The following is a 17151-nucleotide window of genomic DNA, read 5'->3' on the forward strand; positions in this document are numbered from 1 at the left end:
CAGGGTAAGGTAGGGTTGATGCCTGTGCCCTGTCTGCCTGGGCTGGGTGTCTCCAGAAGGGACGGGGACTCCAAAAGGTTCTAGTGAGAGGCTACTGTGGATGCTGGGACCCCTCTAGCTGTCTGTTCCCGGGCATGAGAATTCAAGAGGGGCAAATTGACCTGGATCAGTCCCATTCACTGGCCTCCCTCTGGCCCTAGTCACTGGAAAGAGTCCGTCACAGGCTGGGTTCGATCCAGGCCATCAGACAGGAGGGGCTGGACACACAAGAGAGTGTGAAGAATCATTTCCCGGAGCAGCAGGCAAACCCTGCCTCCTGTTGCTCTGTCACTCTGGGAGGTAACACATGGTGCTCAGCAGATGTGGAGAGAGCTTTAAATAAAGGCTAAGCTGGCCAAGTCTAGCAAGGAGGTGGTCCCACCCACTTCCGCTTACAGACTTCCTCAGGGCTCCGCAGGATGCAGGCAGTACAGAGGCTGGGACACGTAGGCTTCACGTGGAGGGGATGAGGCACAGCCCAAGTGAGAATAGTAGGCTGGTGGTGGGGAGCCAGGCCAAGATCACAGAAGTTCCAATTAAGAAGGAAGGTGGGGGGAGGGGGGCAGGGGAAGAAGGCAGGAACCAACTAACCCTCACGGTAACAGCGGTCCTGTGACCCTGCCCAGACAGCGGAGCCTAGAAAGCTGATGAAGGAGACAGGGAAGGTGGATGATTTCAAGAATCTGCTACTAGCATCCATCACAAGCCCCGTGACCTTTCCCACAACAGCCACTCATGCACTTGGCAGAGATTATCTTGCCAAAGCTCTCGACTGTGCTTTTTTGCAGCTGCTTTTCCACGGTCCTGTTGCCAGCCTGGCAGCCATGGCCTGCTTCCTGTGTGCACAGAGAGGGGATGGTACATTGTTCTGGTGGATGAAACTTCTCCCCTTAAAATGCACATCATCCACTGCCCTGTTTCCCATTGGTCCAGGGGTGGGGCTGGGCCCAGCTGCTGTTAATATTCTGGCAGTGGTTTCAGGAAAGGCTTCCCAAGAGCCAATATGCAGTTTCAAATGATTCCCTGAGCAGCTGCAGCTTGCCTGAGCAACACCAGAACAGGACTGCCCCCCTTCCCATGCATCCCCCACAACAGGAAATGGGGGGCTGGGCGGAGTGGGGGGCGGTGTCTGGTGTAGGGGAAGCAGTTGGTGAGGCATATGCTGTGCAGCTGGGTAGAAGTCCTCCAGAGCAGAACACTGCCCTGGAGGGTGTAAGGTGGTAGGGTGGGGAAGGGGTGGGTAGAGATATTGCTGGGCTGGGGAAGGAAGGGAAGGGGAGGACATGATACCCTAGGCTCCATTCTTCTGCAGGGGTGCCTCCTCCACAGATTCGAAGGTCTTGTTTGGACTCTGGTCAGGGTCAAGTGAGCTGCCCACAGGTGCTGGAGCTGGTTGTGGCAGATGTGCTTCAACAGCCATGTTTACTGGGCTGAGTAGTAGGACCAACTTAACTGCCGTACCTCCTTCGAAAGCACTCCAGAGACAGCTACACCCAGGGTGGCTATACTGTTTCCAATCTGCCCAAAGGGATGAAGCCACACAAGGGTCTTGGCTTTCTTAGGAGGCCCTCTCCCACTGCCCCTCAGGCCCAGGAAGGGGCTCAGGGAATGGTTAAGTTCAAGGTCCTGGGTGAGAGGCTGGGATCTTTTGCATCCCACTTTCCCGTGTGTGGGGGTGGAGTGTGAGAACCAGTCGGGCTAACATGGGCGTCAGGCTAAACCAGGCTGGACAGCAGCAAGCTGAGGAGCCAGGGATGGGCACCACTGGGTCCCTTCGCTGTCCAATTTTCTCTAGAAACAGTGAACTGAAGCAGTTGGAGGTGGAGGTGGAGGGAGTAGGGCACAGTGGAAGCCAAAAATGAGTCACTAGTCTTAAGTTGTGAATCGCTCTCCTCACCACGGCCCCATCTCTTCCTCCTCAGTTCTCTCCAGAACCTGTACCACCCTCCCACCCCTACCGTGTGTGTGTGTGTGTGTGTGTGTGTGTGTGTGTGTGTCTCCACGAGGCAAATGCAGGCTGACCCCATCTGACAATCAGACAGACACATGCCTGCTCCAACCTGCTATAGGCCAAGTGCATGCTGCTAAGCAAAGGTGCTGCCCAGCTGTCTACCGGCCATGAGCAGAACCCCCTGCAGTCTCATGTGCGGAGACACAAAGGTCTGTGTGAACAACTTTCTGTAGAATTGGGGCGTCCTTGGGGCAGACGCACTGTGGAGCTCCATTTACAGGGAACCTGCAGCGGCAGTCCTGCGACACTTCTAGAACCCAACTGAGCACGGCTGTCCTAATGTGGCTGGGGCACAAGCTTAGATGGGAGGGCCAGACACCTAGCCTCTGACAGGTTTGGATGCTTCTCCGAACCACAAAAACCACGCTGCTAAAAACAAATAGAACAACCACGCTGCTTGTCTGTGGATCTTGGTTTAGGCTTTGAAAGCTGCCTGAAACCCCGAAAACCGCCTCTGTCCTCTGGTACTTCCTCCTCCTCCTCTAAATAAGGTACCTTATTTTTTCCTCAGTCAGGAAGCTTCAGTGGGGGAGCAAAAGCATTTTTAGGAGTCAAACTAAGCTGCGAGTCTACTCTTGAGGTTGGTTAGCTATGAGAACATCTCATTCACAGGACTCTTGGTTGGATGCTTTTGGCATACACGTGACCAAATCGTTTGGCGCTGACAAAGAACGTTACTGTTCACAAAGCTGCTCTAATGGGGAGACAGGACAGTTTCCCGAGCCATCTCGAGTCGTTAAGGATGAAGATCAGCCCCTCTCCAGCCAGAGTGGGGACAAGACCCATCTCCCTTGGTGACGAACTCAAGTTCCTTCCTGGCCATGGTTAATGATGCCGGGAGCAGCTCTGCTGACAGTGCTGCCTTTGTCTCCTTTGCCTCTGAATGGCTTTGTGTTCTCAGAAGCCCCAACAGATGCTGGGCTGGAATTCGATCGGTGTCCTGGTGCGAGTCAAGGGAACTGGGCTAATCCTGGACAAGAACCTGCTCTGTGGGAACGGGACAACCAGAACAAATCAAACCTCTGCTCTGGAGACCAGAGAGAAATGGAAGCATTACATTCACCCCGGCTTCCTTTTGAAATTGCGTTTGAGCAAATACCAGCCGTTTCTCCGGTTAGCAGATGGCCCCCAAACCTGGTGACAGAAACCCAGGGCCAAGATATGGCCTTGCCCTGTTTGTGAGCTGCTTTCAGAGGGATTGCCTGCCGCCCAGGAACAGAGTTCTCAGCAGGACCATCAGGCCTCAGGGCTGGTGGTGGGTACTGAGGAGGCTCTGAGGCCTGGGAAGGCATGGGCAACTACGAATTACCATGGTGAACACTCTTCCCTACTGTAGCTGCACGCTCTCTCAACAGAAGGATGCCGAGTTCATTCTCTGTCTTAATCCCTGAGTGTGGGATCCAAACCAATTTCTTTGATCCTTCAGTCCCACTGTCCACTGGGTGAGGAGGTAGTTGTTCCTTGACGCAACAATCCTGACCTGTGGGCACCTGGCTTCCAGACAACATAGTACATCTCACCACCTACCTTATGTAGTTTGCTATACATATACCTATGAATGCGGGGGGAGTACACAGGAGGAAAAGTTATGAAAACTTAGAGTCACAATCAAACACCTTGAGGGCACGAATTTCTAGGCCTGGGGACTCAGGGCCATCGTCTGAGGGACACCACAGTCAAGAGGTATAACAGGCAGTATTCCACATGCTATTTTGGTGAGCAGTAACAGGGAGCTTAAAAGCTCGTGTGCAGCCATTTCTCCACCGGGAGAAAAGGAGATGAAAACTGAAAGACACAGGGAAACAATTAGTCTAAAGGTCTAAAGACCACACGAACAACACCACCACAACTCTGAGACCAGAACTAAGATGGTGGCTGGCTACCACCCAATTGCTCTGAGAAGGATCACATTAGAAGATCCTAGAGATGGTGGGAGAAAATGTGCAACAGAATTCAAAGTCAAAAGAGACCAGGCCTACTGGTGGGACTTCTGAGACCATGGCCCTTAATACTCCTTCAGGTTTGGAACTGAACTTACCCAAGTTAGAATCATCAGCATTTAAGATCAAAAGAGCAGCATTTACATCAATGATAAAGATGAGAAGGTTAGGAGAGGAGGAGGAATGAACACAGAGGAAGTGGGATCAGGGCTGGCACAGTGAGTGGATTGCTATGGACGAGGAGAACAAAATGTATATAGATAGAGATGTTGAATGTAAAATTTATCTGTTTGGTAAACCTTTACCTAATTTACAATAAAAAGTTAAAAAAGCAGAACAAAATCTTCAGGCAGTTCTGAGGATTAGGGAACATTCCTTAACGCTGGGCTGAAGCCTACCTTTGGTGATGCACCAGAGGTCAGAGGCTGCGGCTAACATAACGATGTCTGGTTGGTCTGCAGTGTTTAAAGATGTCTGGATTAACAGCAATCATAAAAAGTTGGCGATGTAATTTCAAGTAGATTCCCAGCTTCTCTGGAAAAGCCTGAAGCTCTGAACATAGTCTCATGGATGAAGCCCCGCTGTCTCTGGAGCCTGGTTCACTACACACTCCTCTGTCTCTGGGGGCACACTACAGTTAGGTGGGCCTAGTGCTATGAGCTGTGGTATTCTATTTGCAAACCTCCATCTTTAAATAGCGACTGCTTCATTTTTGTGGTTGCCTGCTATTCTAATGTAATATTGAGCTTATCTCCCATTTTCAGAGGTATTTAAGGTGGTTTCTACATGCATCACCCCCCATCTTCAGTGAAGCAGTTTTACAGACATCATTGTGAACATGTCCAATTACCACAGTAGACCTTATAATACATTCTTTTCGTACATGTTATTGTTTGACTTACTGTGGTATTATCTTCCCTTCTTCTGTAGCAATAGTGTTTAGCTGGATACACATGGGTCCCAGCCTCTTGGCTTGGTGAGGCCATGTAATTAAGCCCTGGCTAATGAGAATGAGACTGCTTAATGGAGGAAGACTGGTGAACAACTAACCTGCAATATGTAGCCAACACAACCTTGATTGTTAAAAGTGAAGAGGACTGATGAAGACCAAGATTCTAGCATTTGGTGTGGATCACACCACAACACAAAGAAAAAAAAAATCCTAACCACCAGGTCAAGGATGTAATTTTACTTGAATCTAAAATTGATGCCCATTGGGTAAATCTGCTGTGAGACCTTTTTAAAGCACCGAAGAGCAAAGATGTCCCTCTGACCACTGAAGGAGTGCCCGATCCAATTTATGGTATTTCCAGTAGCCTTATCTGCAGGTGGAAGTTGGACAATGAATGATGATCTAATAATTGGTACATGTCTAAGAATACTGAATATAACATGGAGAACGAACAAATGTGTGTTAGGAGTACAGCTAGCTATGGCCCCTTTAAGAAAGGATGGTGAGACTACATCCTTTGTATTTTGAACCAGTCCCTGAGAAGGACATCTGCAAAGATGGATTGACATTGGCTGCAATTATGGGCTTAAACAAAACAATGATGTGAGGAGGGCAGTTGCACCCAGGGTCATCATAAGTTGGAACAGACTGAACGGGGCGCTTAGCAATACAACAATGAGGAACAGCGGTGACTTGCACCATCTTCTGGAAACACTCCTTCCTCAATGGATAGCTGGGCAGTTCTTTTCCCATTCTAACTCTTGGTGTCTAGCTCCTTCCCAGACCACAGTCACATGCAATCCTTGGCTATACCCAAGGGATGGCAGAGAAAAAGCTGGAAGCCATGAGTCCCTGATGTTTTGTTTCATGACCGGGTTGCTCATTTTTGTATGTATTTATGAGGGAGAAGTAAGCTTCTAGGTTAACCTGTTGTTTCTGAGCTTGCTATTGTTCATAGACAAATTGATTCTTATTAATACAGGGACGTTTACCAATTTTTTAGAGTGCTATTACTCGTTACATCCTAAGAACACATATCAATTATTGTAAATATGTTGCACCTATATTTCCCAGCTTTTCCCTTAACCTTTGTTTACTAGTGTCTTTTGTCAAACAGAAATGAAATATTTCTTGCTGAGTTAGCAGTGACCAAAAACCAGCTAGTGAGAATCCCCTATGTCTATCTGGTAGTCAGGGTGGTCTTGAAAACCCTATCTGGTTAGCTCACTCCTCACAGTAAGTCAAAGAGCTCTGTCGTAGCTGCTCATTATACTTGGATTGAAACCCCAACGTGGGCCTTGACCAGTCTACTTGGCTTTGCCCAAGTTCACCACCTCAACACTATCTTGGCCTCCTGTTTGTTTCATACAGATCACATAGGCTTCTGTCCATCGAGTACTTTGTCATGATGCTGTACTCACTACTGATGTGCCTCTCAGGGATGCTTCCCTGGGTCTCTGGATCTGAAGCAGGCACCTGTATTTGCTTCAAGGTGCTAACTGAACAAAAGACTCCTGCCACCAGACTGTCTCTTCTGCCCTCAACAGTCCTGGCTATGCTGGCTATTCAACAATGAACAGGTGAATGACTATTATTTCTCCACTGATCCTAAATGGTGTACTCAACAAGCATGGAGTTCTCAAAGGTCTGTTCCTCCGCTCTGCTTTGTCTCTTAAATCTATCTGTTCACTTTTCATTTACAGATGTCCGCATGGTTTCTTTAGTGTAGCATGCCAGTAAAAAAGGAGCCTCTTTTCCAAAACCTTGACAAAGCTCAACACTGAGCCACAGAAATATTACGATCAATTCTCAAGAGAAACAAACAAAAATAATCCCTACAGAATTCAAGGTCACATTACAATTCAAGGCTGCTTTGGAGAGAAATGATTACCATGCAATGCCATCTTCTCTTTCAGGGACAAGTTTCCCACTAACCAGATCACTGTCACCTGTCCACATGCATGAGAGAAGTTACTGTTTATCACTACTAGGCCATTGTCAAAGGCGCATTGGAGTACTTCCTCAAAGCCTTTCTTTTGCTTCATGTTAGCGGGGGAATTAATTCTCTATTACACCGATGAGGTTTATGTTCATACAATACATTCACGCCCTGGGGCCTTAAAATATACATTACTATTTGATAACATGTCTTCTCATATACCATACTTATCCTTACAGATCTATTTAGAACTGACTGTGATGGTTCTAAATCAAGAGATTAAATAGCTGACCCTGGATTAGGGAATTAAAACTGCAACAAGTCTAGTCACATGCATATCCCCCCCCCCCAATATATATAAATGATGTAAACTCATGTTACTGATAAATACAGTACTTTAAGTGTACTTTCTCCAACTTACTTTATTGTGAGAGTACAGTGTATAATGAATCCCACTGCCATCGAGCTGATTTTGGCTCACAGCAAATTATAGGGTTTCTGAGACTGTCAATCTTTATGGAAGCAAACAGCCTCATCTTTCTCCCTTGAAGCATCAGGTGGATTTGACTCACTGATCTTGCAGTTAGCAGTCCAATGCTTATCCCACAGCACCACCAGGGTTCCCTAATACATATAACATACAAAACACATGTGAATTGACTTATTTATGTTACTGTTAAGACTGGGTGAACAGTAGGTTAGTAGTGGTGGTTTTGTTGGGGGGAAAAAGTTTTATGTGGACTTTCGGGTATGTCAGGGGTTGGTGCTTCTAAACATCTCCTCATTTAAGGGTCACCTGAATTTTAAGAACTGCTGTTTTTCCAATATCATAGTTTACCTAAAATCAAAGCATAATTTCCCATATGTTCAAGATTCTTTATGCCCTTCAGTGGCATAAAGTTTTATAGCTTTCTTCCCATGTTTAGATATTTCTTGTTAAAATTCCATTTTAGGTTATTTTATGATGTGTATTGTTACTGTGGGTCTCGTCTCTTGGTAGCACAAATGGTTAAATGCTCTACAGCTCACCAAGAGGTTTGAGTCATCTAGAGGTACCTTGGAAGAAAGCCCTGGTAATCGACCTCTGAAAATCCAGCCATGAAAATCTTCTGTAGCCCATGAGTCTCCCTTCACACATGAGGTCACCATGAGTTAAGAGTCTAACTTGGTGGCCACTGGGTGATGGGCACGCTGTACATGTATTTTGTTTCCTCCCATCCTCTCATTACTTCCCACAGTTTTCCAGTGAATTAGTCTATCTTTTCTTTTAATCTTAAGATAGTAAATTTGACTTTCTTCTTTACATCTAAAAATGTATAAAGCACTATCAGACACATAGTAGGTCCCCAGTAAACATCAGCCATTACTTTCTCTGAGGTTTTGCTTCTTTATCTTAGTCTTTTAGGTTAATTTCATTAACTAGCAGTTCCCAAAGCAAACCAGTCTCATCACTGACTTTACTGGGTAGGTTCCCATATATTTTCATTACTAAACATATACTAGTAGCTATCCTGAGGGAGTCCTGGCAACACTGTTGGGTAAACTTCGGACTGCTATTTGCAAGGTTGGCTGCGCTGCTGGGGAACGATGAGGCTGTCTGCTCTCATAATGATTTACAGCTTTGGAAACCCTACCAGTATCCCTAAGAGTCGAAATTGACTATAGCAGTAGGTAACTACATAGAAGTGATTAAAAAAAAAATTATTTTAAGGGAGCATCCTTCTAATACTTTTTAAATGCCAAAATTATGCCTGGATATTTGGTTTTATTGAAATGCCCTTTTTACTCTCTGGAAAAATAACCTATAATAGAAATTTTTTTGAGACTTGTTTGGAGGTTCTACAGGGGAGCGCAGCTACTTGTATACCCTTGACTGAAGGTCGTCCTTTTCAAATGAGCATGCAGCTTCGGGAGGAACACGCATGGAGAGGGGAGAGAGAAAGGGGACATCCGCCTAGCCAGCAAGATCACCTGAAATCAACCCTGGCGATCAACGGAGTGACAGATGTCATAGGCAGATCGCCCTCACATCGGAATTTTTAAAAAATCACTTTATTGGGGGCTCTTTACAGCTCTTCTAACAATCCATCCATTCATGTGTTAAGCACATCTGTACATATGTTGCCATCATCATTTTCAAAACATTATCTTTCTACTTTAGCCCTATATAACAGAATTTTAAACATTTAACCAGCCTTGAAATTTCAGAAAAAATTCACCCAGTCATGGTTTCTGAGTGCTAGGATTTTCCTTAAGAATTTTGAAGGATATACCTGCTCAGTCCACTGCTGAGTCGGTTCTGAATCAAAGCAACGTTATGAGACATGGTAGAACTGCCCCTGTTGAATTTATGCCTTTATACAAATACATTCAAAATTCCCCCCACTTTTCTATGCTTTGAAATCTTTCACATGGCACAGAACATTCTTATTATCTGAAAGATAAAGAACTTGTCTTCAATAAATACCACTTGAGCATACCGCTTTCTGAAAAGTAGCTTTCTTATTATTTCCTAATCAGTTACATGGACATCATCACCTTTCCATCACTCACTTATTGCCCCCCATCCCGCACTCACAGTGGGGTCCGTCCAGAGGGAGCATCGGGAACACTCCTGGCATGGGGCTCCCGGGGAGCGTGGGTGCTGGCAGAAGTGGTCATAGCCGTTGATAGACACGCGGCAGAGGTAGCACATTTGCGCACCGCAGCGGCAAGACATGCGGTTGCAGCCTTCAGATTTGATGAGGCCAGTCCCACACTTGTGGCACTTCCGAATTCGGGCAGCAGTCATTTTTTCTTCACTGAAAACAAAGCACAAAAAAACCACGACTGTAGATGGCAGGAAAGACAAATATTATTATGGGCATTGCACGGTCATTTCTTTCCCCATCTAAAAACTGTGCAGCACCCCCTACCCCACGGTGATATTCAAGTGTGAAAAGCAGCTATGTTTTGGCAGTGGTGAACCAGGCCCAAGGCTTATCAGTTGTACGCCTTGGGGAAATGACACAACTGCTTGTGGTTCCCCACTTGGAAAATGTCTGATTCATTTGTTAAGAGTCCCCATAGGCTTACAGCAGAGAAGAAAGAAAAAAAACAAGGGTCTTCCTACAGAATGTGATATACACAGAGCTGGATAACTGGGAGTCAGGAAGCCAAAGCCTTCACTACATGCCTGTCTCAGTTTTTTAGTGCTATTTCAATAGTGAAATAACATTGGTGACTTACCAACTACTTCCCCCACAAGTTAGGGGCTAGAAGTCCAATTTCAGGGCACCAACTCTAGGGGAAGGCTTTCTTTCTCTGTTGGCTCTGGAGGAAGGTCCTGATCTTTCTGAGCTTTATCAAATGGCTTGGCCTGTCCCTCATCTCTGCTTCTCTTGTTTGTTTAATCTCTTTATAAATCAAAAGAGACTACTACACTTGTCTCATTAACAGGGCAAAGACAACCCATTTCCAAATGAGAATGAACTATAGGTTCATTCAACTATAGGTTAAGATTTGCAATACATGTTTTATGTTAAGTGGGGTTCAACCCATCACTCTACCCTTTGACTCCTCAAAATTCTTATCCTGATACCTGCAAAACACACTCACCCCAAAGGTCTTAAGGCAACTTCCAGTCTGAAATCTTATCTTTTGAACCATCTATATCAAATACAGGTAAAGCTCCAGACATATTCCACCCTGGAGCAAAATTGCCCTTCACTGGTGTGAACTTGTGCAATCTAGATGATAAACTTTTGCTTCCAAAGTACAATGGTGAACAGGCACAATGTGGAACATTTCTGTTAAAAATGTGAGAATCTGGAAGGAAATAAGGGATAAAAGGCACAAAGCAAGTGCAAAACCCATCAGAACAATGTTCACTAGCTCTCAAGAGACCATCTAAGCAATGGCCTAACCTTCCAGACTCTGAGTGCTGGTTACATGCTCTGGATTTTGGGTGTAACCCCCTTGGCCTTGGGTTGTCAGCTCTGCCTTCAAAGCCCATTGGACAAACACGCTCCCTCAGCTTAGGGCAGTCCCATTCTCCAGAACCTCGGAGGCTATGGTCCAATGCTTTAAGATTCAGGCGACTGTGGCCCCACCCTTTGAAACTGATGAGGTCCTACTTTTCTGCTCCTACCAATGGCTTTGTTGGTCTCCAAACTGCTCCAGGAACGGTCCTTTTCTTTTTTCAGAGAACAAACGTAGCTTCTTTGGCCTGTTCCTGCCTGTAGAATTCTAAGGAAAAAAACCCCAAACTCTCTGCTTTTTCCCTTCGGTTTTAACCTGATGGGTTTTCTGTTGCTGTAATTGGCTAATTCCATCAGTCACAGCCTTAATCCTATAACAAGATTGTGTAGCCAACTTCCACGATGAAAATTCTATGACACATGTCCATAAAATTTTCTTATTTTAAAAAACTTTTGCACAATTCATTTTAAGCCTATCTCGTCCCTCTCACATTTACTGTGAGCAGCAAGGAGCAATCATATGGCCTCTTTAAGTAATATCTTGTTTAGAAATCTCAGCTTGCTATGGGTCTATCTTCCACCAAACACTTACAACTTATTCAAATTCTTTGTCATTGTATAAATAGCACTGTCCTTCCTCCATTGTCCAATTACACTTCCAGTATTTCTCTTTAAAACCTCACCAGAAACAAAACATAACAAAGCCACCTTCCCAGAGGAGCATTTCTAGAAACATTTCTATTGCTGGTGCTGTATGTGTTCTCTAGGATGAAGGAGAATTTCTCCACAGCTTTTCTCACTCTCCTCTTAGCCCTTACTAGAATTGTCTTTGACCTTCAAAATTCTACAAACAGTTTAAGGCTTTCCATTATTTAACATGGCTCTTCTAGCCACAGCCTTTGTTACTCCCACCAAATGACCTTTGCTTTCCTCATGGGTCTGTTAAGAATGTGGGAGAAAATACTGATTAGGCTATATGATTAACCTGTGATTGTTAACAGAGCTAATTGTGATCGCTATCCTTTGGGGTACAAAAATCAGCTGGTAGAGGAATGGAGGGAGGATCTTCGTACCACCACAAAGAGGAGCAAGGAGTGGAGTGTGCACTTTGGACCCCAAGTCCCAAAGCAGTTAATTTCCTTAATCCAAGAGACAGTTTTGATAGGAGAGGAGTGGCAGCAGAAGAGCCAGGAGTCAGTGCATGATACAGAGTGAACTTCCTAGCCTACAGAGCAAGTAGAGCTGAGTGTTTTTGGACAGGAGATTGGGCTTGTGGGGTGGGGTGGGGTGCATCAGGGCACTTAACTGGGGGAGCTGGGTTTTCTGGCTGAATACCTTCAGGTTGAGCCTTAGAGTAGAGTGGCATGCCCTTTGTATATTTATTGGCAGCCCTAAAAAAGCTTTTTAACATTGCCTGAGCAGGGCAAAAAAGACATGATGAGAGGCTAAGGAGTAGAAAGAGGCTTGCCTGTAGGTATGGCAGAGACTATCTGACAGAACCATATCCTCAACATTTCTCACCAGAATTGTAACCTGTTAACTTCCCTAAAAATGCCCATAATTCACGGCAATTGCCACATAGAGTTCACAAACAGTAGTGGGCACAGCAGTGAATTATTGAACTTAGTCACAGAAGTAGAGTGCCAAGGGAGGGATAGCTGGTGTCAGAATAGGGTTAAGAAAAATGGAGGGTAGAGGTACCCTGTCTTAAAGTAATCAGCTTTGGGAGCTGGAGGAGACCATATTCAGTTCCAGCATAATTTCCTCAGTTGATGTCAGAAGTTTCCTCAGTCTCTTCAAGGAAATCTAATCTAGACTTTACTAAGTAAGTGCCTTAAAGCTCTTCCAACATCTACCCATTACCCAATTCCCAAACAGCTTCCACATTTTAGCTGTCTGTGGAGTACCACTTGTGTGTGTGTGTCTCCACGTCTCAGTGCCAAATTCCATCTAGCTACCTAAAGCCTACAACAACCATGTTCCATTAGCATAAAAAACGATGGCAAAAACTCACTCCCCCTAAAAGCAGCAAAAACCAAGCAAACCCTTTTGCCACCATGTCTTTCATATTGATCGACCCTGTAGGACAGAGTAGAATCGCACCATTGGGTTTCCAAGGCTATACATCTTTTCAGAAGCATCTTTCTCCCTTAAGAGTGGCTGGTGGGTTCCGACTGCTGACTTTTTGGCTAACAGCCCAATGCCTAACCCACTGCACCACCGAGCTCCTTAACAAAAACAATCCAATCCAAATGGGATTATAATCACATGCATGGAAGTTGGGATTCAATAATACATATATTTTCGGGGAGCACAGTTGAATCCTTAACACCCCAGGTTTTGAATACTTGGCAAGGAGGTGGTGTAGACAGGGTTGGGGGCAGCCCAATAACCAGTCTCTGTCTTCTTCCTGGCTGGCAGGGCTCACCTCCCATGACAGAAGTTGATGATGTCAGATTCTCACATTCCCAGACTCCCTGCCACCACAAATGGGCACGCTTACAACTCAGTCCTGGCCAGAGAGAGAAGCCTGCAGAGGCTGCTTGATTCCAAAAACATTCTTACACATATGGAGGGGAAATGACTAAAGAGCTAAGATGGTAAGTTCTGGCTCTTTGTCAGGAGTGGGTATGGCTGAATTAGCCACTCCAATGGTGCCTGGGTCCAAACTCCAAATACTGGCTCTACACCACACGACCTACTGTTGTTGTTCATTGTTTGTGTCTGCCGACCTCCACTGGGCTGAGCTCCCAGAAGATGGAGGGGGGCCAAGCCTACGGTGCTGCACACTTGGCACGGTCCTGACAAGAGTGAGGCAAGAAACTAGCCCTAAAACTTCATCTCGTCGAATTGGTTCTGAACACTTCTCATTCCACCAGCTAGGAACCGTCCAGAAGTGGGTCATGGTCTGGGGGAAAGTTCTTATCTGCAGACTCTCATGAGGGCAAGAAAATGCAACCTTTTCTTCCCCCTACTCTGTTTCAGTGAGCAGTGAGCTGAGTCTGGAGGCAAGCCAGTGTTTGACATTATTGATAGAAGGCTATGCTAGTATATTCCTTAGAAGCCAGTTCATGTGTATAAAAATAGTAAAAATGTATTCAGAAATTGGCTGCTATTCACATGAGTCTCATTTGTGAATGGCCCCAAATGAAAGAAGGCAGATCCCTGGCTGTGAAAGAGTCTAAAGACTAGTTCAAGTTACAGAAGAATAAATGAGTTCTCAGTTTTGCTGAGTAGGAAACATAATCAAGGAGACAAGAGTTTAAATACAGCTAAATCTATTACTGCCAACTTAATAATATACTAAACATTCACAATTTTAAAATACTGAGCAACTGTGGAGACACTTTTCAATGCTTCAAGATATGACTCAAAGTTTTGAAGACAAACTTTCCAATTTGAAAGTTGATGCCCAAAACACGATGCAAGTTTTACTTGGGCACAAGTATGTTCTCTAAGAGTGCTGAGACTGTTGTGGCCTGGAAAGGGCCGACTTCTTTCCTGGACAGGCTCCTTGAGCTTCAGTGAGAAAGAAGTGGCTAGAAAGAGTCCTGGTTAAGCAGTGCTTTCCAGAAGGCTCAGAAAGCAAGGTGTCTTTTGCCTGCTTTGTTCTAATCAACTGGCTGTCACTCACGAGAAATAGTCATAGGTGGAAGGGGGGGGGGCAAGGGAGAGTAGGTATTCTTCAAGGGGACAGAGGAGAAGGCCTTTGCACTCAAACCCACAGTACTAGGTGGGACCATGAAGACCCTACACCTAATCTCAACAGACCCATACCAAAAGGGATTGCCGTTAGCATTCAGTGACCTCTCGATCCAGTATAAGCAGTCTGTGGGTTCTGTTGTCTGACTCTAGTTTCCAATTAATTCCTGTAAAACCTATTCTATTAAAACTCGGAGGTACAAACAATGGCTCATATAGCCAACTAGTGTCACATTGTGACACACATCAAAACATGATTATTAATATTCTCGTATGCTTATGTTATTAAAGTTGTTTTAGTATAACTGGGAAGTGTTAACTTTTTTTTTTTTTAATACATAGGAAGGTACACTGTATAAAAGGGTTTCTAAAAGTTCATTAAAAAAAAATTCCATTATCCCCCCACAGAGGGGTCACAGGGGAGAGATGAACCAGTCAAGGTACAGTATAGCACTGATGAAACACACAACTTTCCTCTAGTTCTTTGGTGCTTCCTTCACCCCACTATTATGACCTCAATTCTACCTTACAAAACGGATTAGACCAGAGCATGCACCCTGCTGCAGATAAGAGACTGCAACACAGGGAATCCAGGCTAGATAAACCCGTCAGGGCCAACAAGGAGAATAGAGATATCAGGAGGATTAGGGGAGGGTGGGGAGAGAAAGGGGGAATCGATCACAAGGATCAATCTAGAACTCCCTCCCAGGGGGACGAATAACAGAAAGGTGGGTGAGGGGCAATGGAGGATGATATAAGATATGGGAAAAGTAATCTGTAACTTATCAAGGGTTTGTGAGGGAGGGCGAGCAGGAAGAAATGGGGAGTTGATATCAGGGGCCCAAGTAGGAAGAGAATACTTTGAAAATGATGATGGCACATGACAAGATAATAATAATTTATAAGGTATCAAGGGTTCATGAGGAGGGGGGAGTAGGGAGGGAAGGGAAAAATGAGGAGCTGATACCAAGGGCTTAAGTAGAAAGCAAATGTTTTGAGAATGATGAGGGCAACAAATGTACAAATGTGCTTGACATACAATGGATGTATACATGGATTGTGTTAAGAGTTGCATGAGCCCCCAATAAACTGATTTTTTAAAAAAAGAAAAAATGATGTGGGGGCATACGTGTAAATATACTTGACACATTGGAGGAATGTATGGATTGTAATAAGAGATGTAAGAGCCCCCAATATAAGTATTAAAAAAAATCTAATAAAAAATTTTAGCTTGTTCTTTGATGTCTGGTACCTGGTCCCTTCTACACCTCGTGGTCACAAAGGCTGGTGTGTGGTGTGCTTCTTCCATGTGGGCTTTGCTGCTTCTGAGCTAGATGGCTGCTTGTTTACCTGCAAGCCTTTAAGACCCCAGACGCTATATCTTTTGATAGCCGGGCACCATCAGCTTTCTTCACCACATTTGCTTATGCACACATTTGCCTTCAGCTATCATGTAGGGAAGGTGTACATCATGGAATGCCAATTTAATAGAACAAAGTGTTCTTGCATTGAGTAAGTACTTCAGTGGAGGTCCAATATCCATCTGCTGCCTTAATACTAAACCAATAAACATATGCACGTAGATCTATTTCCCCACCATCCTAAAAGAAGAAAAAATCATATCAGTGTGTGCCCACCTTCTTGATATGATTACCGAAGACAAATGTGTGCATAAGCAAATGTGGTGAAGAAATCTGATGGTGCCCGGCTTCAAAAGATATATCATCTGGGTCTGAAAGGCTTGAAGATAAATAAGTGGCCATCTATCTAGCTCAGAAAAAACAAAGCCCACATGGAAGAAGCACACCAGCCTGTGTGACCACGAGGTATTGAAGGAATCACGTATCACGTATCAAACAACAAAAAATCATATTGTAAATGAGGGTGAGTGCAGAGTGGAGACCCAAAGCCCATCTGTAGGCAACTAGACACCCCCTTACTGAATGGTCATGGGGAGGAGACGAGCCAGTCAGGGTACAGGGTAGCAATGATGAAACATACAACTTTCCTCTAGTTCTTAAATGCTTCCTCCCCCACGGCCACCATGACCCCAATTCTACCTTACAAATCTGGTTAGACCAGAGGATGTACATTGGTACAGATAGGAACTGGAAACACAGGGAATCCAGGACAGATGACTCCTTCAGAGACCAGTGGTAAGAGTGGCGATACCTAGAGGGTGGAGGGAAGGTGGGGTAGAAAGGGGGAACCGATTATAAGGATCTACATATAACCTTCTCTCTGGGGGATGGACAATAGAAAAGAGGGTGAAGGGAGACGTCAGGCAGTGTAAGATATGACAAAACAATAATTTATAAATTATCAAGGGCTCATAAGGGAGGGGGGTGGGGAGAGAGGGGGAAAATGAGGAGCTGATACCAAGGGCTCAAGTAGAAAACAAATGTTTTGAGAATGATGATGGCAACAAATGTACAAATGTGCTTGACACAATAGATGGATGTACGGATTGTGATAAAAATTGTACGAGCCCCCAATAAAATGATTAAAACAAAGTTTTAACTTACAAAAAAAATTTCATATTTTAATTATATTTTTCCATAAAATTTTGAAGCTACCTCATATACTATATGCCAAGACAAGCATCTGAC

At 44.8% G+C, this 17151-nt stretch overlaps 1 protein-coding gene across 3 annotated transcripts in view; it reads right to left on the reverse strand.

The window, feature by feature from the left end:
- The window catches only part of RNF216 (ring finger protein 216), a 125413-nt gene that overhangs the window by 5408 nt on the left and 102854 nt on the right, over positions 1–17151 (reverse strand). For all 3 annotated transcript variants that reach the window (XM_004705550.3, XM_004705549.3, XM_045285765.1), the window contains exon 15: positions 9460–9682. In XM_004705550.3, coding sequence (XP_004705607.1) covers positions 9460–9682 — 223 coding nt within the window. The remainder of the gene's footprint in view (positions 1–9459; positions 9683–17151) is intronic.

This window comes from Echinops telfairi, unplaced genomic scaffold (genome assembly GCF_000313985.2).
Source record: "Echinops telfairi isolate 266 unplaced genomic scaffold, ASM31398v2 ScPeMD7_5;HRSCAF=22, whole genome shotgun sequence".
Classification (NCBI taxonomy): domain Eukaryota; kingdom Metazoa; phylum Chordata; class Mammalia; order Afrosoricida; family Tenrecidae; genus Echinops; species Echinops telfairi.